The following is a 26,187-nucleotide window of genomic DNA, read 5'->3' on the forward strand; positions in this document are numbered from 1 at the left end:
TTTTCCCGTTTTCTAGTACACAACATGGTAAAACCAATGGTGCCGTTCAAAAGTACAACTCGTTCCACAAAGAAACAAGCTCTCACATGGCCATATTGATGGAAAAAAAAAAGAAGTTATGTCTCTGGGAAGAAGGGGAGCGAAAAACAAAAATGCAAAAATGAAAACACCTCCAGGGGTTAAAAGGAATCAGAGAAGCATAATTTACAGACAAACCCCGACTACACTGTGCGTAAGCAGAAAGCTGCCAATCGGTGGTGGGGGTTATACAGTGCTCATGAATATGGGGTACTACACGGCAGCCAGTTTACTAGTCCACCAGTGATAATTCCCTGCTGATAAAACATTTCATCAAAACTACAGCAAGCAGGCAAGTAAGCGATACATAAAATATTGCTGCAGACCCTATAGCACACCTTCATTGCCAAGTTATTCTCTAATGGCAATTCCCACGGTCAGTGAACACTGCGGGTTGGGCACTGCGTACAGCCACAGCGTCCATTCCGCAGCAGCCAGATGTTACAGCATAGTGGATGAGATTTCATGAAATCCCATCTCCACTATGCGGGCGCAGACGCCTCTGGCTTTCCAGACCGCAGCATCTGGAAAGCACTTTTCAGAGAGCAACATGAACATATAACTAGCTGGCAGGGACAGGTGAACCGTTCTAGCAGATTTCCTTTAAAAGGGGATTGTCCATTGAAAAAAACAAGTTACCGCCTATACATACAAAAGGTGATAACCTGCTGATCGGTTTTTCCCAGATGTGCACTGACGCTCCATTCCCTTCAAGGCATGCACTGTACATGTACGGTGCTGAAGGAAGAGTGCCCACAAACCGCTGTACGAGTACAGTGCAAGGATTGCACGGACTCACTAGTATTTAAACCTTCTGATGGCCCTGTCAATAGCGGCAGATACATCGATCTGCTTTCCTTAGATCAGCAAAACAGGATTGCGTTGTGCCAATGGCCGTGGGGTCACGCTGGTAGAGAGGACTGTAAGGTGCTTCCGAGAGAAGGACCTAAACACGCATTCTTGCCCGAGTCAGATTGACAGCCCTTATGCCCTGCAATGCTAAAGCACTGCAGATCATCATATCAGCGATCAGGGCAGTGAAAGCAGATTATCTTTAAAAAAAATAAATAAAAAAAAAATAATTTTAAATAGTAAAAAAAATGTAAAAATAAAAGTGAAAGTACGAAAAAAAAAATGGAAACATGTTTTGCAAGTAACTCATTTTTCACAAAAAAAAAAGAGGAAAAAGTACACATTTAGTACCCCTGCGTCTTGAACTAAACAAAACGGTCATATTATTTAACCAGTTTGGTGAAAATGGTAGAACAACAATAACAAAAAGATAGCCAATTCATCATACTGAATCACAAAAAAAAAACATCAATAAAAACCTCATCTTGCCCTGCAAAACAAGGTCCAGCAAAAAAAAATTACAGCTATCAGTACGCCCATTGAAAACAAATTGTTATGGAAAAAATGTTTAGTGCACAAAAGGCAGCAAAACATAAAAAAACCTATATAAATATGGCATCACTGTGGTCGTACTGACCTGAGGAAGTTGCCTGAGCACTTGGACAGCATGGTGAATGGCATAGAAAAATAAAAAACATTCACGAATTTGTTTTTATTCACTCTGCCACCCAAAAATCGAAAAGCAATCATAAAATTTGTGTTTAGTCCAAAATGGTACGAATAAAAAAAAAATAATAATCAACTCATCCTACAAAAAAAACAAGCCCCCACACAGCTCAATCACTGAAAAAATAAAGCTATAACTCCCAGAATGTAGCGATGCAATGACATGCTTTTTTTTGTAAATCAGTGTTTTAGTGTATAAAAAAATAAATAAATAAAAACAACTAAAACCCTGGAGTCAGTGTAATTGTACTGATCCGAAGAATAAAATCACTGCATCAAGCTTACTGTATAGTGAACAGCGTAAAATTAATAATTCCAGAATTGCTTTTAATTTGTTCAGTTTATCAAAAAAAATTTTAAAAAAATGTTATGTACAGGGGAACACTGCAAGGAGATATACACGTCTCTTTACAGTGTATCCCTATGGTGGATGGATGCATGCCGACAGTCCACAGATGGGTGCATACCTTCAGAGCCTATGCACCCAACAGTGTCCACAAGTGCAGTGTGGATCTAGTCTGCATTCGGGGTGCTATCGGAGCATTTTCAGTTGATCATGAGCATGTCGGACCCCCACCAATCTTTCATTGAGATGAGTCATCAATTTGTGGGCTCTGGACAACTATTTTAACAAATCAGTGAGGCACATCTACAGAAGCACAAGCCGGGCACTAAAATGCCATATTTGCCGTTTTCCACACATTTTTGGATAGCGCCAGTGGGGTGAAAATAGTCACTACACTCCTAAAATGATTTTCTTTGTGTATAATTTGCAAAATAGGGTCATTTTGGGAGGTTGGGGTGATTTCTGTTTTGGAAGCATAGGGGCTCTGCAAATTGTGAATGGTGCCCACACACTCCCAAGGAAGTCTGCTCCCCGAAAGCCAAATGCCACGCTCTCTTCTGAGCCCTGCATTATGCCCCCAAAAAAGTGTATGACCAGATATAGGGTATTGCTACATTCAGAAGCCATTGCATTATAAAGGTTTGGATCCATTTCCAACTAATATTCTTTGTAAAAATTAAAAATTTGGGGCCAAAACATTTTCATGGAAAAATAATTTTTTCATTTTCACAATGTTATAAAATCCTGGAAGCACCTGTGGGTTCAATATACTCACCACAACCTAGATGAATTTCTTGAAGGGTGTAGTTTCCAAAATTGGGTCATTTCTGGAGCCTAACTACTCTTCTGGCAGTACAAGGGCTCCACAAATGCAGCATTGTGTCCGCAAACCATGCGAGCCAAGTCTGCTTCTTAAAACAACACTTTTCATTTGAAGATCCTGTGTGCCCAAACAGTTGTTTTCCCTCACCCCCCCTGAAACATATGGTTCATTTGTGTACCAAGATGAGATTGTACAACAAATCATTTTATCTTGTTATACTTATGAAAATTAAAAATTTGGGCTAAGCAACATTTTTGGGTAAATAAAATGTAATTTTTAATCTTCAGGGTCCAATGTTTTAACATTCTGTGAAGCACCTGTGGGTTCAAGATGCTCACCGCACCTCCAGATACATTTTGCAGAGGGGTTTAGTTTCCAAAATGGGGTCACTTGTTGGGGGTTGCCACCGTTTAGGCACAGAGGTTCTCCAAACACGACATGGAATTCACTCTAGTCCAGCCAATTTTGTTCTCCAAAAGTCAAATAGCGCTCCCTCCCTTCCAAGCCCTGCCATGCGCCCAAACGGTAGTTAGCCACATATATAGAATCCATTTACACATTAGAAATTACATAAGTTGAGTGGTCTATTTTCTCATGTTACCATTGTCTAAATGAAAAATGGAGGGGCTAATGCAACATTTTTATGGGGAAAAAAAATAAATGTTCGTATTTATCACTTCACATTGCTTTAGTTCCTGTAAAGCACCTAAAAGGTTTATAAATGTCTTGAGTGTGATTTTGAGCACTTTGAGGTATGCAGCTTTAAAATGGTGATCACTTTGGGGTATTTTCTGTCATATAGGCTCTTCAAAGTCACTTCAAATGTGATATGGTCCCTAAAAAATTGGTTTTGTAAAGTTTATTGGAAAAATGAGAAACTGAGCATTTTTATTTTAAGAAGTTAGAAGGGATAAAAGTAGGTTTCAAAAATAATGCTGATGTAAAGTAGACATGTGGTAAATGTTACACAGTAACCATTTTGTAGTTCTGATTTTTAAAGGGCATAAAAACAAAAAATTGCTACATTTTCACATTATTTATATTTTCATAAGCGCTAAATTATAGTGACCAAAATTTACCACTAAGTACGATGCGTCAAAACAAAACCATCTCAGAATTACTGGAATCAGTTGAAGTGTTCCAAAGTTATTACCTCAAAGTTACACTGGTCAGAACTGAAAAATTTGGCCTGGTCACAAAACTGAAAACAGGCTTCGGTGTGAAAATTCCCCTTCTGCTTATCAGCATGGGTCCAAGCATTCAGCCACACACTAAACAAGTCATCTCATCACCCATTAAAGGGAACCTGTCACCACGTTTTTGGAAGATGGGATAAAAATAGCGTTAAATAGGGGCAGAGGTGGGCGTTACATTAGTGTGTTTGTTATGCGTTTATTACCCACCTAAGTTGCCGAAATACCTTTGCAAAGTCTCCGTTTTCGCCTGTCAATCAGGCTGGTCTGGTCAAAAGGGCGTTGTCTTCCCCCAGATTTTGCGTAGTTTTCCCGTTGGTGGCGTAGTGGTGTGCGCATGCCCAAGGTCCCGAATCCACTGCCAGGGGATTTAAAAGAGCGCGCTGTTCGTTATTTCCTTGGTGATCGGTGGGCGCGGCCATCTTCCTTTGGCCGCGCGTGCGCAGAAGCGGCGCTCTGCTGGCCGCGGCTTCAGGAAAATGGCCGCCGCGATATCCATCTGCGCACGCGCGGCATCCCGCAGCCATTATCCTGAAGCCGCGGCCAGCAGAGCGCCGCTTCTGCGCACGCGCGGCCAAAGGAAGATGGCCGCGCCCACCGATCACCAATGAAATCACGAACAGCGCGCTTTTTTAAATCCCCTGGCAGAGGATTCGGGACCTTGGGCATGCGCACACCACTACGCCACCAACGGAAAACTACGCAAAATCTGGGGGAAGACAAGACGCCCTTTTGACCAGACCAGCCTGATTGACAGGCGAAAACGGAGACTTTGCAAAGGTATTTCGGCAACTTAGGTGGGTAATAAACACATAACAAACACACTAATGTAATGCCCACCTCTGCCCCTATTTAACGCTATTTTTATCCCATCTTCCAAAAACGTGGTGACAGGTTCCCTTTAACATTCTGATTAATCAAGTATATGCACATGCTGATGTATAACTGATTTAGTGCCATCTAGTGGCCAATGTGAGTACTGCACAATATACATTTCTAGTCACTATATAGCTAACTTAATAATAACCTATGTCCGTGATGGCGAATCTTTTATAGACCAAGTGTCCAAACTGCAACCCAAAACCCACTTATCACAAAGTGCCAACACAGCAATTTAACTTGAATACTGAGGTTTTACTTTAGGGGAGGCTTAGGGCAAATGTTATATAGCACTAGGCAGTGTAGTTTTGTGTAGGCAATAGAAGTAGTATATATAGGTAGCGGCAGCACCTTTATCCACATAACTTTAAATGAATACAATACTGGGACAATGAGTACTTTATAGGATGCAAGTTCAATCAATGTTTTATTGATGTCCCTCCTACACCACACTGACCAATGCAAATTTTAATGTTATCCTTTAGTAGTTTAATAAAAGTTAGTTAGGAATTATTTGCCTCTGGCAATCTGTTATTCATGTTTGTTACTCTACACTGACTTAAGACAGCATTGTGTTTGGTTATGAAGTGCGTCAGAGTTTGACATCCATTGAAGGAAAATAAGTATTTGATCCCTTGCTGATTTTGTAAGTTTGCCCACTGACAAAGACATGAACAGTCTACAATTTTAAGGGTAAGTTAATTTTAACATTGAGAGACAGAATATCAAAAATAAAATCCAGAAAAATCACATTGTATAAATTATATAAATTTGCATTTTGCAGTGAGAAATAAGTATTTGATCCCTCTGGCAAAACTTGGTGACAAAACCCTTGTTGGCAAGCACAGCAGCCAGACGTCTTTTGTAGTTGATGAGGTTTGCGCACATGTCAGGAAGAATCTTGGTCCACTCCTCTTTGCAGATCATCTCTAAATAGTTTAGATATTGAGGCTGTCGCTTGGCAACCCGGAGCTTCAACTCCCTCCATAAGTTTTCTATGGGATTAAGGTCTGGAGACTGGCTAGACCACTCCATGACCTTAATGTGCTTCTTTTTGAGCCACTCCTTTGTTGCCTTGGTTGTATGTTTCGGGTCATTGTCTTGCTGGAAGACCCAGCCACAACCCATTTTTAATGTCCTGATGTAGGGAAGGAGTTTGTCACTCAGGATTTTATGGTACACGGCTCCATCCATTCTCCCATTGATGCGGTGAAGTAGTCCTTTGCCCTTATCAGAGAAACACCCCCAAAACAATGTTTCCACTTCCATGCTTGACAGTGGGGACAGTGTTCTTTGGGTCATAGGCAGCATTTCTCTTCCTCTTAACACGGCGAGTTAATGCCAAAGAGCTCAATTTTTGTCTCATCTGACCACAGCACCTTCTCCCAAATCACTCACAGAATCATCCAGGTGTTCATTGGCAAACTTCAGATCAGAGGTGTATCTAGCCCTTCCTGCACCCGGGGCAAAGGATCAGTTTCATTTTCCCCATACAATGCTGCACAAATGTTGATTATGGCCCCATACAAAATATGCCCCATATAGTTCATGATGGGCCCCATAAGGTGCTCCATAGTAAAATATGCCCAATATAATGCTGCACAAATGCCGATTATGACCCCATAAGATGCTCCATACAGACATTTGCCCAATATAATGCTCCACAAATGCTGATTATGGCCCCATAAGATGCTCCATAGACACATTTGCCCAATATAGTGCTCCACAAACGATTATGGCCCCATAAGATGCTCCATAAATATATTTGCCCCATATAGTGCTGCAGAAACGTTGATTATGCCCCATAAGATGCTCCATAAATATATTTGCCTCATATAATGCTGCACAAACGTTGATTATTCCCCATAAAATGCTCCATACAGACACTTGCCCCATTTGCGGTTGCTGCGATAAAAAAAAAATAATAAAAAAAATCACATACTCACCTCTCCGTCGCTCAGGCCCCCGGCACTTTCAATATTCACCTGCTCCTCTTTCCGGCGCCGCTCCATCTTCAGCATCTACTGCACTGACGTTCAGGCAGAAGGCGCGCACTAACCACGTCACTGCGCCCTCTGACCTGAGCGTCACTGCAGAAGACGGAGCGGCGCCCGGAACGAGGTGAATATCGCGCAGCGCTCCCCTCCCCGTTATACTCACCTGCTCCGGGCGCTGTGCAGTCCCTGCTTCCCCGGAGCCGGCAGCTTCTTCCTGTATTGAGCGGTCACCATTCATTACAGTAATGAATATGCAGTTCCACCCCTATGGGAGGTGGAGCTGCATATTCATTACTGTAATGAGCGATACCATGTGACCGCTCAGTACAGGAAGAAGCTGCGGCGTCGGGGAACCAGAGACCTGCAGGGACCGCGCCGCCAGGAGTAGGTGAGTATCTCAGTGTGGGGGCAGCAGAATGCCGCCGACGAGGAGCCTCTTTGGACCGCCGCATCATCATCAGGCGGCCCGCTATCGCCCCCGTCGGCGGTGCCCGGGGCACATGCCCCGGGCTGCCCCCCCAGTAACGCCACTGCCTTCTTGAGCAGGGGGACCTTGCGGGCACTGCAGGATTTTAAACCTTTACAGCGTAATGTGTTACCAATGGTTTTCTGGGTGACTGTGGTCCCAGCTGCCTTGAGATCATTAACAAGTTCCCCCGTGCAGTTTTAGGCTGATTTCTCGCCTTCATGCTCAAGGATACCCCCACGAAGTGAGATTTTGCACGATTCCCCAGGTTGATGTTGATTCACAGTCATTTTGTATTTCTTCCATTTTCTTACTATTACACCAACAGTTGTCTCCTTCTCACCCAGCGTCTTACTTATGGTTTTGTAGCCCATTCCAACTTTGTGCAGGTCTTTGATCTTCTCCCTGACATCCTTAAAAAACTGTTTGGTCTTGCCCGTGTTGCAGAGGTTAGTGTCTGACTGATTGAATCTGTGGACAGGAGTCTTTTATAAAAGGTGACTAAGTAAGACAGCTGTCTAATGCAGGTAACAAGTTGATTAGAAGTATCTAACTGGTCTGTAGGAGCCAGAACTATTAATCGTTGGTAGGGGATCAAATACTTATTTCTCACTGCAAAATGCAAATAAATGTATATAAAATTTATACAATGTGATTTTCTGGGTTTTATTTTTGATATTCTATCTCTCAATGTTAAAATTAACCTACCCTTAAAATTACAGACTGTTCATGTCTGTCTGTGGACAAACATACAAAATCAGCAAGGGATCAAATACTTCTTTCCTTCACCGTATGTGCTGTCAGCTAAACACTGCATCAAAACAACACTTCATGAGCCTGTCCAGAACATTCACCTAAAAATACAGTTTAACTAGGAACCTAAAGTAGATGAAGTTCGATATTGCCCTCTGCAGCCTTAGGCTGTGTGCACACATAGCAGATTTTCTTTTTTTGCGTTTTTTCGCTATAAAAACGCAAAAAAAACCCGCATACATTATGCATCTCATCATTTAGAATGCATTCCGCAATTTTCACGGTAAAAGACGCAGCATGTTCATTAATTTTGCAGATTTCCCACTATATTGTTGCATTGGGAACCTTCGGAAAAATCTGCAAAAAACACGCACCAAAAGCGCGGTAAAAACGCGAGAAAAACGCATGCAGATTTCTTGCAGAAAATGTCCTGTTTTGCTCCGGAAATTTCTGCAAGAAATCCTGAACGTGTGCACATAGCCTAAGGCCATGTGCACACGTTCAGGATTTTTAGCGTTTTTTTCGCTATAAAAACGTGATAAAAACGCGAAAAAAACGCTAACATATGCCTCCTATTATTTACAGTGTATTCCGCATTTTTTGTGCAAATGTTGCGATTTTTTCCGCGAAAAAATCGCATCGCGGAAAAAAAAGCAAAATGTTCATTAAAAATGCGGAATTGCAGGGATTCCGCACACCTAGGAGTCCATTGATCTGCTTACTTTCCGCACGGGGCTGTGCCCACCATGCGGGAAGTAAGCAGATTATGTGCGGTTGGTACCCAGGGTGGAGGAGAGGAGACTCTCCTCCACGCACTGGGCACCATATAATTGGTCAAAAAATAAGAATTAAAATAAAAAATAGTCCTATACTCACCCTCGATGTCCCCCGCAGTGTTCCCGCCTCACCGCTGCATGCTGCCGTTCGGTTCCTGTGGCTGGTGTGCGGTGAAGGACCCTGCCGATGACGTCACGGTCCTGTGATTGGTCGAGACCGGTCATGTGACCGCTCACGTGACCGTGACGTCATGGAAGGTCCTGCGCGCACACCATCTATACGGAACGGACGCCGGTGAGGAGATCAGCTGTCTGCGGGTGAGTATAAGCATTTTTTTTATTTTTTTTATTATTTTTAAACATTCTATCTTTTACTATAGATGCTGCAAAAGCAGCATCTATAGTAAAAAGTTGCTCACACTTGTCAAACAGTATGTTTGACAAGTGTGACCAACCTGTCAGTCAGTTTTCCAAGCGATGCTACAGATCGCTTGGAAAACTTTAGCATTCTGCAAGCTAATTACGCTTGCAGAATGCTAAAAAAACGCAAAAAAAACGCAAAAAAAAAAATGCGGATTTCTTGCAGAAAATTTCCGGTTTTCTTCAGGAAATTTCTGCAAGAAATCCGGACGTGTGCACATACCCTTAAGCATAAGCTTCCGGCTAAAAGTAGAGTTTACTACAATGAGAACTGCTCTTACACAACAGGTGTGTAGTCAAGGTTTACCGATAAGAGATCTTAATTGCAGCCCACATAATGTCTCAATCGGTTTTTAACCTGATGTTTGTTTTGTCTATATAGCTTTACAAACCTTTCATAGATCATGGAGTTAAAGCAATATAAATTCCAAAATAATATGTCCAACTACTTAGTAGCCTTCTACACTAGTGGTTAGACACTGACTTTAGCAATGCAGTGACAACTGTTTCTAGGGATCTGCATGCCATAGATTCACCATCACTGACCTGTCTATGGCAAGGCTCATTAGAGTTGATAATTACTTTTAGGATGGCTATATCCAATAGGTGATGCTCTTCTGGTCCTCTTCCTCTCTGAAGAGGCTATTTGCATATTTAAATTCCCAGCAGTAGCAATGCATTACCTATAAGTCTCCTTACTCCAGCTTGGCCTTTACATAGCTTTATGCATTCATTTAATATTGATACAATAATCAATATTTCTTTTACAGAAGTTGTCTTGAACTATATGGACAGCTATTCAAGTCTGTTGCAAAAAAATGATGTTTTGAAGACTAGGATAAGTTTATATCTGCAAGCCAATGAACAGTGAAGCAGCAGCTGTGCTAGAAAGTCAAAGATGAACACTTTCATAAGTGCTGGTAGAAGTGCCAAAAGTTAAAGTAATAGCAAGATAAGGTAACTATGGCTTTCAACAACTCGTGTTGAATAAAAGCGATTTTTACAAAAATTGATTTTTTTATTATTTTTTGTAGAGACATTTGTGTGAAATTATACTCATACCCACTGATATGAACTTAAAACATTAGACAAATAAAACCGTGTACAAAAACAATGTCTATTTATTTCACATGAGGTGCTCATCCACTGAAAAAAGGAGATGTGCACCAGACAGCAAAATTCACACAAATACAAAGTATATAACAGTGCCCCCTGTAAAAATTCAGCACAACTAATAAGTGACAAGGTTAAAGTACTTAAAAAAAAAAATAATAAAAGAATGTACAGGGGGATAAGGGCTTAAGAAGCTCGTCCTAGATACTAACAGGAGCAAAGTTGACTTTTCCAGTGGAAAAATATAAGGAATGTTTGCATGAAGCTGCCTGATCCAAGACTCTTCAATTTAAAGAGGTGCACCTGAAGGCACAGCGTCTGACAAGCCATCTCATTTACTCCTCTCTCCTTGCTTTGTTAAAATAAAAAAAAAATAAAAAAAAAAGAAATAAAACCACCACTGCACGCATCAGTTAAAAATGCCCTTCTTGTATAAAATATTTATATATAAAACAGAAGGGATTTTTGCTACTAAGATGAATAAAACCAAGTTGCGATGAATGAGGAGAGATCGCTTGCAGCACGGGAAGGTCAATGTCCAAGTGCTTGATAAGAGACATATCTGGTGTGAGACGCCACTACAGTGCACTGGGGAGAAAGAAAAAAAAAAAAAAAGTATATATTATAATTACAACTAGGAGCCCTGCCCCTCTGGATCTACACCACCCTCTGTGTCTTCATCATTGTAGATATTCTCTGCCTGCAAAAAAAAAAAAAAAAGTGGGCATGTTAGCTGTAGTATCTGTTAATTCAGTTTCAATGTACATAGTTTACGTAAAACACAAAGAATGTGAGCCCATGCTTTATCACATTATTGAAATTACTAGTGCGAAGTGACTAAAGAGCAAGGATCGGGTAGAATTGTTTCTTGGGCTACGTTTAACACAGTTTTTTTCTGCAGCCAAAACCAGCTCTCTTACCATTAAAAACATGTTTGCAGCACTGGATGGGGACTACATACATGTGTGCTTTGTCTACAGTACAGATTTTATAAAGATAACTATTCAGAAAAACATTGTTGCTTCTTTTAACTTTCTAATTGTTTTGTATGGGTGAGTAAAAGCTGCAAAAACACTGAAAGAATTGACATTCATCAGATTAAAAAAAAAAAAAACAGCAGTTCTTAAATTCAGTAAAAAAACAAAAAAGGATTAGATTTTTTCTGGTAATGTAAAAAGCAGCTTTTAATTTGCATAAAAAGCTGCAGATGAACATAGCCTTTGGCTCTAAAGCTGTCCATTGACAGGTGTTTGAGGATGCGACTAATTTCGATGTGATGGGCCAATAAGACACCAATTTATTCTTCACAAATAACAAATTTACAATTGTCCAATGTAAATATGCATGTAAATGAGTGATTCAGGATTGACCACTATTAGGCAACAGCTATCCATCTAAAGATGCAAGCGAGCCCCAACATGGTTCTTTAAAATGTGTTGTCGAATTAAGACCACGCAAGTGCACATGACATCTAAGGAGATCTGAGGGTTCACCTAATCTATATGTAATCTGAAGTGGTCTGGCTTGGTTATACCCAGCAGTTGAACGTTTGGGTTAATAAGGCTGATGTGCAAAAACCTTATTCGCCCAGATTTATAATTTGTGTTCTCTTCCAAGACACTTTCATTTTATTTGTGGGATTAACTGCCATTTGTGATGGCAAATTCACTAACTGGCAAGAGATTCATGAGTTTGGCGCCAGATCTAAAAGAATTTTTTGAACTGTCAGCCTCCTAGTGGCAGCAGCAGACACCGACGGTCTGTGTCCCCCAATGAGGCGAAGGAGAAAGAATTTTTTGAACTGTAGTTTTTTTTCACCAAAAGACACAAACTGGGTATATTGGAAAATAGAAAATGCACCAGTGGGGGACTGGACTGAAACTGCACCAAATTTGACTTTTTACATAGTCACAATTTAAGAATCCGGTGAAACCACATGGAATTGCTAAACTGTGCCCACAAAGCTGAAAAAAAAAAAAAAAAATAACACTAGGTGAGCACTTATAAAATGGATATATAAAAAGGTGCAAATAGAATGAAATGGGTGCAAGAAAACCAAAGAACAAAACTAGAGAAAAAAAAGTTTTGATACATCGGGGGGTCATTGACCTAACCATTGTGGACCATTTTAAAACAAGTTTAGCAGCTTAATAAAATTAAAAAGCTAGAACTTACCATTTGCCAAACTTGCATGATATTGTCTTCAGATACTGAACATATAACCCAAGGCTCATTAGGATTCCATGAAAAATCAGAAATCTTTGCAGTGTGGCCTCCATGAATAAACTAAGGAATAGAAGAAAAAGGTAAAAAAAAAAAAAAAAAAGACATGGCCAAGTCATTGATATTCTGGCATATAGGCCGCTCCATACCAACAACTCAGGGGGGCCATCTTCTGCATCCTCTGGAGACTGTTCTTCTCCAATTTTACTTGAAACGGGGGGGAAAAAAAAAAAAAGTATAAGATGAACCGCATAGTGTGAAAAAAAAAAAAAAGTGTTTAACTATCATTCTGAATATTCATTAAAAACACCTTTGTAAAGAAATCAGATGCTGCAATATCAATAATAATGGCAATTGAGAATAGTAAAGCTTCAGAGCACAAATCTCCCCCAAGGCTTCCCCTGTCATGTGTGTAGTTATTCATTTAGCGCAAGGGAGGGGAATCTTTTTTTCTGCCAAGAGCCATTTGGATATTTATACCATTTTTCAGGGGCCGTACAAATTTCTCACTAACTCTGCCCACAAAGTTCATCCTGACGCGGGCATTGGTGTCAGTAACTAGCTTTTCATTGCACGCACCTCAGCATTCAGTAGTGAACGCTGCGTGCACACACTCACAGAGAAAGAAGGAATGAATGGGCCAGCAAAATGCAACTGCCGGTCCAAGCATTGGGGTCCCTGGATATCTGCCCAGGGGCCACATAAAAGGTCAGAGGGGTGAAAATGGACCACGGGCCTGAGGCTCTCCACGCCTGGTTTAGAGAGTCACAAACCTAATAAATCTGCAAACAAAATAATTCCAACAACCACACAATTAAATGCTCTTAAGTGTGTATATAGTGATGCTTGTTCCCTATTGTGCAAGTTCAAAATCTATTATCTTAATCTTCTTCTAAAACCCACACCCACATTACCTGAAAGTAAAAATAGCATAAAAAAAAACACAAACAAACACGTAAATGTAGGAGAAGGTCTGCAAAATACCTTAAATCCCAGACATTCAGCCTCCGGTCAGTACCACTAGATGCCAGGATAGTTTCATTGTGTGGGGACCACTGTACCTGCAAGTAAATTACGATGACATCATTACATACCCTGAAAACAAACCAAAAACAGGATTAAAACAACCCGTCAACGGGTTATTGCCATTTAGTATGAGAGCAGCATATTGTGGGCGCAGAGCTCGACTCTACGGATGTGTCACTTATTAGACGGTGTGCTGTAGTTTCAATAACACTGATTCAGTAGATCAGCAAAATGTCACTACTGACTAGGTGTCACGTGAAGGCCAGTCCAGTTAATCTGTGTAACCCCTTGGCCACCACTTATTGGTAAGCTTTCGCATCACACATAGGTACACATCAAGCTGCCAATCAGGATGTGAGTGGGGTTATAAACCGCTCAGCATTCTTACCAATGTAACATCTCCAGTAGAGAAAACAGGGATTCTTGCAAAACTGCACCAAGCAACTAAGCAGTCCAGTTAATGACATCGCTGGAATCAGGCTGTCTGCCACTACACTATGCTGCTGTCAGACTTCATGGCAAAACCTGTGGCATATTCGTTTTCAGAGACTCTCAGGTCTAATTTTTTTTTTTAAGTAAATTTTATAACAGTTACACATACACAAAACATTCTCAACCAAAAAGGTGTTTACCCCCCCCCCCCCCCCATACCCTGAACACCTCCCATCGCCCCCAACATTTGTTATTCAGAATACCATATAAAAGATCTAAGACCGTAAGAAAAACAGAATAAATCAGGCTGGTCAAGACCAGCTAAGTGTTAAGGCACACTGCCGATTGGCATTTGTAAACGCAATGTGTAGTGATTCCATAGCAACCGATACACATCCAACAAGATCCCATCGAGGCTGATCACTGGTTACCTCCAAGCCAGGGACCTCATCATTTATCAAAATATTTACTTCTATCACTTTTGCGGTATACCCCTTTTTCCAATGATCTGAGAGACTCAACTTGATTAACCCCCAAAGCTTTTTTCGTTTTTTCACTTCCCTTCTTTCCAGAGTCATAACATTTTTATTTTTCCATCAATATGTCCATGTGAGGGCTTATTTTTTGCAGGACAAGTTGTACTTTTGAATGATACTATTGGTTTTACCATGCCATGTACTCAAAGACGGGAAAAAAATTTCAAGTGAAATTGCAAAAAACGTGCAATCCCACACTTGTTTTTTGATTGGCTTTCTTGCTAGGTTCGCTGAATCCCAAAACTGACCTGCCATTATGATTCTCCAGGTCATTACGAGTTCATAGACACCAAACAAGTCAAGGTTCTCCATCTAAATTTGCTGAAAAAATAAAACTTGCGCAATTTTCCGTTACCCGTAGCATCTCCATTTTTCGTGATCTGGGGTTGGATGAGGGCTTATTTTTTGTGTACCTAACTGATGTTTTTAATAACACCACTTTTGTCCAGATGCGTTCTTTTGATTGCCCGTTATTGCATATTTAATGCAATGTCACAGCGACCAAAAATAACCCGTAATTCTGGGGTTTTGATTTTTTTCTTGCTACGCAGTTTAGCAATAAGGTTAATCTTTTTATTGATAGACCGGGCGATTCTGAACTTGTCGATACCAAATATGTATAGGTTTGATTTTTTTTTTATTGTTTTATTTTGAAATGGGGCGAAGGCATTTGAACTTTTACATTTTTTTATATATTTTTTTAAACTTTTGGCATGCTTCAATAGTCCAATCGGCTCTGCTACATAGAAGCGATGATCAGATTGCTTCTGTGTAGTAGAATTACTCACTTGCTATGAGCGGCACTCACAGCAAGCCGGCAGTGACAACCATAGGTCTTCAGGAGACCTCTGGTTGTCATGCCAACGAACCAGTGACCCGCAATCACGTGACGGGGGTCACCGGTGAGCAGATTTCTGGCCCGATGGCCGGAAGAGCAAGTTAAATGCTGCCGTCATCGGCATTTAACGGGTTAATAGCCGCAGGTGGATCGCGATTCCACCTGCAGCTATTCCAGGCACATGTCAGATGTTCAAACAACTGACATGTGCCGGGAAAAATGTGGTCTCTCCGTCGGAGCCCACATCTAAAGGGAGGGGAGTCCAACATCGGCGTACTATTATGCCCATCGTCGGAAAGGGGTTAAACAAAGAAACTGGACTAAGATGCACTTAATTCATTAAGAAGTGCACGTCACTTAAAGAATTAGGACATCTTAAACTTCCATGCGCCTCCAGAAAAATGTACTTCAGTAAGGCACTGGGTAATATTTCAAGTGTACGTTATGATGGTTAAGTGGCATAACTTTGTAAATTTGCCATGCCTTGTCCATATTGGCATAGCTGGCCAGAAGTTGCGAGAAAACGACAATCGTTTATTCAACACCTTAAAGCCAACCTGTCAGGAGGATTGTAATCTACAGACACTGTCAGGTTGGAGTCGTTATACTGATTAAAGTGATACCTTGGTTGATTAAATCCGTCTTGTGGTTGTTGTTTAATCTTTATTTTTAGGGTTCAGCAAATGATATGCTCGTGCCTTAGGGTGCTCTATTTAAAGGGACTGTCACCCCCTCCAGACATTATAAACTAAAAGAGCCACCTTGTGCAGCAGTAATGCTGCATTCTGAAAAGGTGGCTCATTTAGTTATTGGTGCAGTCAAGGCAGAAATAAAGCGTTTTATAATTTCGCAAAAATACCTGTCTTTAGCCCTGGAGGCAGGTCTTAACACCCCTGCTGCACACGCCACACTTCCGTCACTCAAGGCTTCTTGGCGCCGGCCCCTCCGCGCTGTTTTCAAATCAAAACCGGCGCCTGCGCTGTTTTGTTCTGCCTTGGGCAGGCGCAGTGAACGCTGCCCGTCTGACCTCAGATGCAGTCTCGCAGACTGCGCCTGTGCGGCCACCCAGCTTGTGAACCCCAGCCCCGCACTGTGCATAATGCATAACACACTGTGGGGCTGGGATTCACAAGCTGGGTGGCCGCACAGGCGTAGTCTGCGAGACTGCATCTGAGGTCAGACGGGCAGCGTTCACTGCGCCTGCCCCAGGCAGAACAAAACAGCGCAGGTGCCGGTTTTGATTTGAAAACAGCGTGGAGGGGGCGGCGCCGAAGAAGCCTTGAGTGACGGCAGTGTGGCGTGTGCAGCAGGGGTGTTAAGATCTGCCTCCAGGGCTAAAGACAGGTATTTTTGCGAAATTATAAAACGCTTTATTTCTGCCTTGACTGCACCAATAACTAAAAGACCCACCTTGTCAGAATGCAGCATTACTGCTGCACAAGGTGGCTCTTTTAGTTTATAACGGCTGGAGGGGGTGACAGAGTCCCTTTAAATATGCATCCTTATGGGCTTATGACAGGTCACTGATTCCTCACTGACCTGTCACTTCTTTTACATAATGCATATAATATAAACATTTTTTACATCCAGCAAAATGGTGCCGATGCAGTAGCATCTCTTACGCTATTGCGCAAACGCCGTCAGCACCATATTGCTGCAGCCAAATCTTTTTTCCTCCAGCAAAATGGCGCCGAAGCATGTGCAGTAACATCTATCACTGGCTGGCCGATAGATACTACTGTGCAAGCGTCACAGCCATTTTAATGGAGGAAAAAAAAAAGGTTGCTGCAGCAAACTGGCACCGATTGCACAGTAGCATCTATCAGTAAGAGACAGAAGCTACTGTGCAGGTGCCTCCATTTTGCTGAATGTAATTTTTTTTTTCTAAGCCAACAATATTATAGCCATTATGCAAAATAGGGAGCAGGTCACTGAAGGATCAGTAACCTGTTATAAGTAGATGGGTGAACCTGAACACCTACTGTTCGAGCATGCACACCATACATGAACTTCACAAGGAAGTGAGTGTAAGGGTATTTTTTCGTTTATTTTCCGTTTTTTTAGCATTCTGCAAGCGTAATTAGCTTGCAGAATGCTAAAGTTTTCCAAGCGATCTGTAGCATCACTTGGAAAACGGACTGACAGCGTTTGACAAGTGTGACCATCTTTTTACTATAGATGCAGCCTATGCAGCATCAATAGTAAAAGATAGAATGTTTAAAAATAATAAAAAACATAAAAAAAATGTTTATACTCACCTGCAGGCGTCCGTTCCTATAGATGCCGGTGTGGTTCAGGACCTTCCATGACGTCGCGGTCACATGACCGGTCTCGACCAATCACAAGACCGCGACATCATCGCAGGTCCTTCACCGCACACCAGCTATAGAAACCGAAGCGGCAGCATGCAGCGGAGAGGCGGGAAGACTCCGGAGGCCATCGAAGGTGAGTATATCACTATTTTTTAATTTAATTCTTTTTTTTGACCACTTATATGGTGCCCAGTCCGTGGAGGAGAGTCTCCTCTCCTCCACCCTGGGTACCAACCGCACATAATCTGCTTACTTCCCGCATGGTGTGCACAGCCCCGTGCGGGAAGTAAGCAGATCAATGCACTCCTAGGTGTGCGGAATCCCCGCAATTCTCCATTTTAATGAACATGTTGCTTTTTTTTCAGCGATGCGATTTTATCGCGGAAAAAAAGGCTACATTTGCACAAAAAATGCGGAATACACTGAAAATAATGGGAGGCATATGTTAGCGTTTTTTTCGCGTTTTTATCATGTTTTTATAGCGAAAAAACGCGAAAAATACTGAACGTGTGCACATGGCCTTACTGTTAGGCCCCTCCACCCAAACATCAGGTGTTTATGCATGACAGCGAGGCAAACACTCCTGATCGGCGGTAAAATCACTACTGCCGGTCAGACAGCCATGGTTCCCACGCTGTCAAATGACAGTGGTTATCGGAGGTAAAAAGTTTACATGGCAGACACTGGATGTTCGGGGCACCAAATTTTTTTTTTTTTTTTTTTTAAGCTGTTCGGCCGAACTCAACGGCCCAGAACATCCAGGGGCCCGCCCATCTCTACCTCACATAAGCCCATAAGGATGCATATGTAAGCAGAGCACTACATAAAGCCCCCCCACAGGCCGCCCCGCAGCATGAGAATCTAATTTACTGAAAACTGCAAATACAGATTAAACAACAACCACAAGACTGATTTCATCAACCAAGATATCTTTTTAATTAGTGTAACAGCGCCAAATTGAAAGTGTCTGTAGTTTACCTAGCAAAATCATGATGACAAGTTCACTTCAAGTACTTGGCCCTTTTTGTTTTTCATTGAATGGCATCATCCCGCATACAGCATAAAAATTCTATTTGACATCAAGAAATTATTGTCTGGGTTACCTGGCTAATCTAGTGAGTAAATACTACTTTACAAGTACAAACTGTTCAAAATATACTAAAAAATTACTTTACCTGGAAAATTTCATCTTTATGGGACTCAAAGGAATGTAATTTTAGTTTCAGATTACGGAGATCCCACAACGCCACAGTCTATTGATATAGAAAAAAACAGCATTAATTGGCAGAAAGCAATAAAATCTAAGAAGACAGACAACTGATATTGTGGATTACATTTTGATACTACAAAAAACTCACAAGGGCGGGCCATTGATTACAAAATATAGGTTTGTTTTTTTATGTACCAAATTTTTTTTTATACATTTCTTAATAAACTCATTCAAGACTATGTTGCAAAAATGAGTACACCCCAATGAAAGCCAAGCTAAAGTTTGAGTACAAAATTCTAATTAACAAGAATACAATGACTGGTAAGTAATTAATGATTAAGCAGATGTTCAGCGGACAGTTGATTTTAAGAAGGGCATCACAAAGAAACCTTCTCATTACATGCTGTCAGCAATGGCACCACATGGAAGAGAAATGTTACAAGAACCAAAAAAGAAAATTTCTTTACACAAAGGTGAAGGCTACAAGATCAGCAAAGCCTTACTCATCAGTCAGAATACTGTAGCAAAAGTGAAAAAGACATTTTAACAAAGATGGAATTGCAACCATATCACAAATCCAGACCAATCACAGAAGTTAACTCCTAAACAGGAAAATCTTCTGATGAGAAGGGTTGAAGAAAAATCAACAGGCAATTTCAATGCAGTACGCTAAAGTAGTAAAGCCAAAACGGGGTGAGGGTTTCCTATAATACTGCAGAGGAATCACATAATTGTTGTCCATGAAGCAAACCTCTCCTAAAGCCCTTGCACACACACACAAAAAAAAAAAAAAGATAGCACACTTACAATTTACCAGGGCCCATGCTAAGAAATATGAAGACTACTAGAACTCTATACCCATAAGCAGAGCTGGGCAAAGTGGAGTCCGCTCGCCACATCCCACCCCCTGGCTGTTCCAGTCCACCCGGCAGACCAAGACAGATGAAGTGCTGAAACAGTGGCCCACAAACACACCATGCCCTGGCCTACAGTCTGTCCGCTGTCCCCTCTATCCACATCATCATGCAGATGGTAGTGAATACATTGGTGGAGAACAGACACTAGCGTGAAATGATGTCCAATTAGCCTTTTTTTGCCTCACTGTTTTGTGTTCCAATACACGCACAGGAAATAAACATGTGTATAACAAAACCCGTGTCACTGCTATAAGTTTCTGGGAGAAATACTTCATTTTCTGGAACAATTTCAAGGGTGCCAACACTGTCAGCCATGACTGTCTCCTGATCTGAACCAATCAAATACCTATGGAGAAATCTGAAGGGACAAGATGAGCATCGCTCTGCCATCAAGCATGCATGCTCGAAAAGAGGTAATTCTCTAAGAATGGAAAAAGATGTTGCAATAAGTCGTCAAATTGTTCATTCCATTCCTAGAAAATTTGGTGCGGTCCTTGAAAATCACAGGGGTCATACAAAATACCAGATGTACGTTTTTGCATCAACTAATCTGAGTAAAACTTAAGATTGTGTAGTGAAAGTTATATTAACCTTACTATCATGTGATTGGTTAAAAAAGTTATATGAAATGCAGTACTGTCAAAATTTTGGAAATTTATGCAGAGTATCATACTGTTGGAAAAGACTGAAAAATCACACTCTTGCTTGTTCTGATGAGGCTCAGCTAATTTAAGTTCTGCATTACAATAGTGCAAAAGCCCCATGAGATTTGTGAAGGTGTACACTCAGCTTGGGGAATTTACCAAGATCCACCGCAGGCTACTCGGTGGTCTGCATTTCCACCGACTAGAATTAGTGGTAAAACAGCAGCAGGAACACTGGGACCTGCGACTGGACACCACAGTCAGGTGACTATCACAGCATAATCGGTGACATCATTATTGATGAACTGCGGAACTCATCTGACCGTGGCAGCCAGTCACAGTGGTCCTGCTACCACCGCCTTGATCGAAATGATTTTACCAGCGTAAATGCAAACCACAGATCAACCAGAGATGGACCTGTTAAAAAGTGCTGAAAGATGAGAATAGCTTCTGGTGTTGATTTTTGAACATACCAAGCCAGCTGGTGAATCATTTTGCCCAGACAACCCCAAGTTTTTTTTTTTTTAAAGCTTGTTTTCTACATTTGAATTACAACTGGATAAGCCAATTAAAAGGACATTCCTTTTAATTTGCATATCCATCGAATGGGCATTGCCATTTCATTAACCCCTTAGTGAGAGCCAATTTGGTACTTAATGACCAAGCCAATTTTTACAATTCTGACCTCTGTCACTTTATAAAGAAGTTATAGCTCTGGAACGCTTCAACATATCCTACTGATCCGGAGATACTTTTTTCGTGACATATTGTACTTCATGTTAGTGGTAAAATTTATTCAATATAACTTGCACTTATTTATGAATATAAATGGAAATTTACAAAACTTTTCAAATTAAATTTTTGTACCCTTAAATCAGAGACTGGTGTCACACAAAATAGTTAATAAATCACATTTCCCACATGTCAGCTTTACATCAGCACAATTTTGGAAACAATTTTTTTTTGTTAGGAAGTTATAAGGGTTAAAAGATGACCAGCGATTTATCATTATTCCCACAAAATTTACAAAACCATTTTTTTTTTTTTTTTTTTTTTTTTTTTTAGGGACCACATCACATTTGAAGAGCGTTTGGAGGGTCAATATAAAGAGAAAATACCCAAAAGTGACACTACTCTAAATACTGCACCCCTCAAGGTGCACAAAGCCACATTCAAGAAGTTTATTAACCCTTTAGGGGCTTCTTGAGAACTAAAGCAATGTGGAAGGAATAAAAATGAACATTTTACTTTTTTCACAAGTTTACTTTGGAACCATTTTTTTTTTTTTTTTTTTTTTTTAATTTTCACAAGGGTATCATGAGAAAATGGACCACAAAATTTGTTGTGCAATTTCTCCTGAGTACTCAGATACCCCGTATGTGAGGAAAAGCCATTATTTGGGTGCATGGCAGGGCTCAGAAGGGAGAGCACCGTTTGACTTTTTGAATGCAGAAGCCGCTGGAATCAATGGCGGTGCCATGTCACGTTTGGAGACCCCCTGATGTACCTAAATAGTGGAACGCCCCCCAATTCTAAGCCCAACCCTAGCTTTAGCCCAACACTAATAGTAATAAACATTTATTTTATTATTTTTACCTAACTAAGGGGGTGATAAAAGGGGCTGCAATTTACAATTGTTTTTATTATGATCACTGTGAGACGGGGTCTATCAGTGATCAAAATGAACCAATAGGAAGAATGCGCCCTGGGGCGTGGCTATGTAGCAGAAGAAGCAGGAAGCACCTAAGAAGAGCTCCATCTATCCTGAATTAACTTTGCCTTAAATAATGAATGTGGCTGAACGAATCTAAGCTAAACCGGAGCCCCATACACTAGAGAGCCCTGTGGACCTCCCGGGAGACCGCTGCGGAGATTCGTGGAGCCAGGAGCGGCGAACGCTGAGGCGGGCAGGAGGCCCCCCACGTGTAACGGCGGCCATTTCTGGAGCGCACGCCGGGAGATACAGAGCGTGGCGCTGTTTTCGTCTGGAGCCCCGGACCCTCTGCCGCCTTAGAAGCGGCGGTGACCGACCTCGCTGGTGGGAGCAGCGGGGTGCCTGCACACGGGAGGGAGGAGAGCATACCGGGTGCGGTGCTGTTCCTTGCCGGAGCTGGATCCCTCCCTTATCTCGGAGGAAGCGGCGGTGTGCGATACCGGTGGATGCGGTGAGATACCTACATACAGGGGCTGTCGCTCCGGACGGCTGCAGCAATAATCTGAAGCAGCGGGAGCTGCGAAGACAGAGACACCAGGAAGACCCACGTGCAGCGACGGCCATCTTGGGAGCGCGCGTTCTGGACTGCAGGACGCGGCGCCATCATTTTCTGCTGGGACCGGACTTTTCTTCCGCTGGAGCCGACGGAGACAGGACCGCAGCAGTGAGAACGTGGTCCGGTGTGCAGAGACAGGGAGACCTGAGGGGGATAGCGGTGCACACGGGGAGCAGTACCCATTAGTATAGCACGCTCCCTGACAGCAGAGGGAGCGGTGCCTTCCAAACCTGCGGTGCTGTTTGGGGGATAATTAAACCTTTTAAAAATAATTAGAGGGGTGGTGCGGTGTATGTGTGCCCTGAAACATTGGGCCCTGTGCCCCCCCTGTCATACAGCCGCCTCGTTAACGGCACCATAATACTGGGAGTTAACCCCTTCACCGCTGTTCCCCCTATATTCATAAACTGAGCGTTTGGCCTATCATATTGGACCTAAGTGATCACCCAGACAACAACCCGGTGATTCTCATTATTTGTCATATTTGCGGAGTCTTGGAGCGCAGTCCAGCACTATATATATAAGACCTGGGGTCGGAGTTCGATCCATTTAACATCATAACATTAGAGCACAGTTTATCTACAATTACTTTTGTGGTTGCTCTGTGGGATCCCCCCCCTTGCGTATACCCGCCATGCAACATTCTAGAGGAGCGACAGCGGCTGAAAAGCTTAAAAAATATGCCAAAGATGACTCTCATGATACTACACGCAACCTTAGAAACAACCCTACATCATCTCAACGCAGGGGTCGCCCCTCTGATGGTACTGGGGAGGGGGAGGAGGAAGAATTGACTCTTAAACAGGCATCGGAGCAGTTGATGCAGGCCATCTCCCTCACTAGATCATCTCTTACTGAGAAAATAGAGGATGTACATACGGAGGTGGGCGCCTGCGGCATGACATGCAAACTATGAGGGGACGTATTTCTGAGGTTGAAACAAGGGTATCCCATATAGAGGACACTATCACTCCAATGGAGGCTAAACTGGCTAAAGCTACTGGTTCCGTAAATGCGTGGAAGCAAAAGGCAGACGATTTGGAAAATAGGCTACGTCGCAACAATATCCGAATCATAGGTCTTCCGGAGCGTTCGGAGGGTCAACGGCCTGAACAGTTCTTAGAGGAATGGCTTAAATCTTCATTGGGGGATGAATTCTCCTCAACATTTTCGGTAGAGAGGGCCCATAGGGTACCAACGAAGCCTTTGCCTCCTGGGGCCCCGCCGCGACCTCTCCTGGCACGCCTCCTTAATTGCAGAGACAGGGATGCCGTCCTCCGCTTGGCGCGACAGAAGGGCCTTATCAAACTCAATAATGCCACCATATCAATTTTTCCAGATTTTTCTATGGAACTTCAAAAGCAGCGGGCACGATTTATGGATGTTAAGAAACAACTCAGGGATAAGAACATCGTCTACTCTATGCTCTATCCAGCCCGGCTCCGTGTCGTACACAATGGCTCTTCCTTATTCTTCACGGACCCAGCGGAGGCAATTGAATGGATGCGATGTCGCGGGGGTCCGAATGTGAAAAATCCCTAACCTGGACTCCTTGATCAAAGGCAACATACCTAGAGCTTTCTGTAGGGGTGCGGGAAAAGAGTCAACAATACCGGACACTGTATCCAGTGAGGGTATCCCCTTTTCAATCTGACTGCGGGAGAATGGAAATACTCTCCCCTACTGTTCAAGTTTTCTTGTTCTTGTTTTTTCTTTTGGTTTTATGCACCAGTTTTGATTGTTTATTAAGTAAGACTGCCACTGATACTAACTCTTCGCCCTGTATGACACTGATGGATTGCACCCGAATAATAATGTTATGCATTAACTTTTTCTTTAAAGGTAAATATGGGGGCTGAAATTATATGTATGACATGGAATATACGAGGAATCAAAACCCCTAGAAAGAAAATTAAGGTATTTTCTCAGATTAAAAGGTACCATCCCCACATTGTAGCACTAATAGAAACACACTTAACAAGAGATACGGCTAGATGTGTGCAAAAACCATGGGTACAATGGGCCTTACATGCCTTCCACACCAGTTATTCCAGAGGGGTTTCTCTACTGATACACAAGGAGGTCAGATGGGAGGCCAAGGAGGCGAGACGTGATCCCGAGGGTCGCTTTGTCTTTGTGCATGCATTCATCAACTCACGAGAGTATGTATTGTTATGTATCTATAATCCACCCCCTGCCAACATGTCGGTTCTTCGTATGGCTCTAGGCTTCTCCTTAAAATATCCAGAAGCAAATGTTATCTGCATGGGAGACTTTAACTTAGTTATGGATCAATCTATGGACAGATTGAGACTAGATGACGTAGCACCAGGAGACACTTTACCTCAACCCCCCTCTCAATTGGCACAGTTTATGGATGGTAGTGGATGGTTGGATTTGTGGAGAATGAGTCATCCGGGGGTCAAGGGGTACACTTGCCACTCATCTACTAGACAGTCACTATCTCGAATAGACTATATATTTGGATCGAGTGGATTGGCATTATGGATGGATAGTATTGACCATGGTGGCCGGGGGATCTCAGATCACAGCCCAATCATTCTTAAACTTAAATTTGGACAATCTAATAATAATAGTAAGTCCTGGAAATTGAACCCCTTCTGGTTAAAATTAATAGACACCAGCGATAGGACGATTGATCAGCTGAATAGTTTTATTCTAACACACTCGGAACTCCAAAATCTTGGTTTATTTTGGGACACCCTGAAGGCATATTTGAGGGGATGTCTGTCCTCTACTATCTCCTATATTAAGAGGGTGACGGCGAAAGAGGATGAGGAGATGGAACAAAGATTAAAAGACTCAGAGGCCACTTATATAGCCAACCAGTCCAGCAGTAATAGAATTGAATGGCTTACTTCCCAGAGACTATATACCCAACATGCAGATGTTAAGTCAAAGCGCAAATTGTTTTTTACTCGCCAAGCCTATTTTGAACTGGGAAATCAGGCCAGTACACTTTTGGCCTTCTTGGTACGCCAACATAATACCTCTAACACAATATTGCAGATCCGGGTGTCTGATGGCTCTTTGGTGTCCTCTACTGAGGGGATACTTCGGAGCTTCTATGACTATTATACCTCGTTATATAAATCTAGCAGTGGTTCTGGTATTGATGAATGTTTAAATTATTTATCAGATATAACATTCCCCTCACTGAGCCCGTCTCAGCAAACCCTTATGGAGGCTGAATTTACCCTGGAGGAGGTAGAACATGCTATAACAGATATGGCAGCTGGAAAAGCCCCGGGACCTGATGGATTTCCCATTGAGTTCTATAGGAAATATCGTGACAAACTGGCACCTATACTGCTGAAAGTCCTCAAAGGAATATGG

General features: G+C 42.1%; 2 protein-coding genes across 2 annotated transcripts in view; one reads left to right on the plus strand and one right to left on the minus strand.

The window, feature by feature from the left end:
* SYNC (syncoilin, intermediate filament protein) overlaps positions 1-10,415 on the plus strand; it is a 39,933-nt gene extending 29,518 nt beyond the window's left edge. Inside the window, exon 4 of the mRNA XM_077295999.1 lies at positions 10,080-10,415. Coding sequence (XP_077152114.1) covers positions 10,080-10,131 — 52 coding nt within the window. The 3' untranslated portion in view covers positions 10,132-10,415. The remainder of the gene's footprint in view (positions 1-10,079) is intronic.
* RBBP4 (RB binding protein 4, chromatin remodeling factor) overlaps positions 10,408-26,187 on the minus strand; it is a 39,633-nt gene continuing 23,853 nt past the window's right edge. Inside the window, exons 8-12 of the mRNA XM_077295998.1 lie at positions 18,965-19,042; positions 13,630-13,706; positions 12,795-12,852; positions 12,598-12,708; positions 10,408-11,122 (exon numbers count right to left, since the gene is read on the minus strand). Of these exons, the coding sequence (XP_077152113.1) occupies positions 11,057-11,122; positions 12,598-12,708; positions 12,795-12,852; positions 13,630-13,706; positions 18,965-19,042 (390 nt within the window). The 3' untranslated portion in view covers positions 10,408-11,056. The remainder of the gene's footprint in view (positions 11,123-12,597; positions 12,709-12,794; positions 12,853-13,629; positions 13,707-18,964; positions 19,043-26,187) is intronic.

Source organism: Ranitomeya variabilis, chromosome 3 (genome assembly GCF_051348905.1).
Source record: "Ranitomeya variabilis isolate aRanVar5 chromosome 3, aRanVar5.hap1, whole genome shotgun sequence".
Lineage (NCBI taxonomy): Eukaryota > Metazoa > Chordata > Amphibia > Anura > Dendrobatidae > Ranitomeya > Ranitomeya variabilis.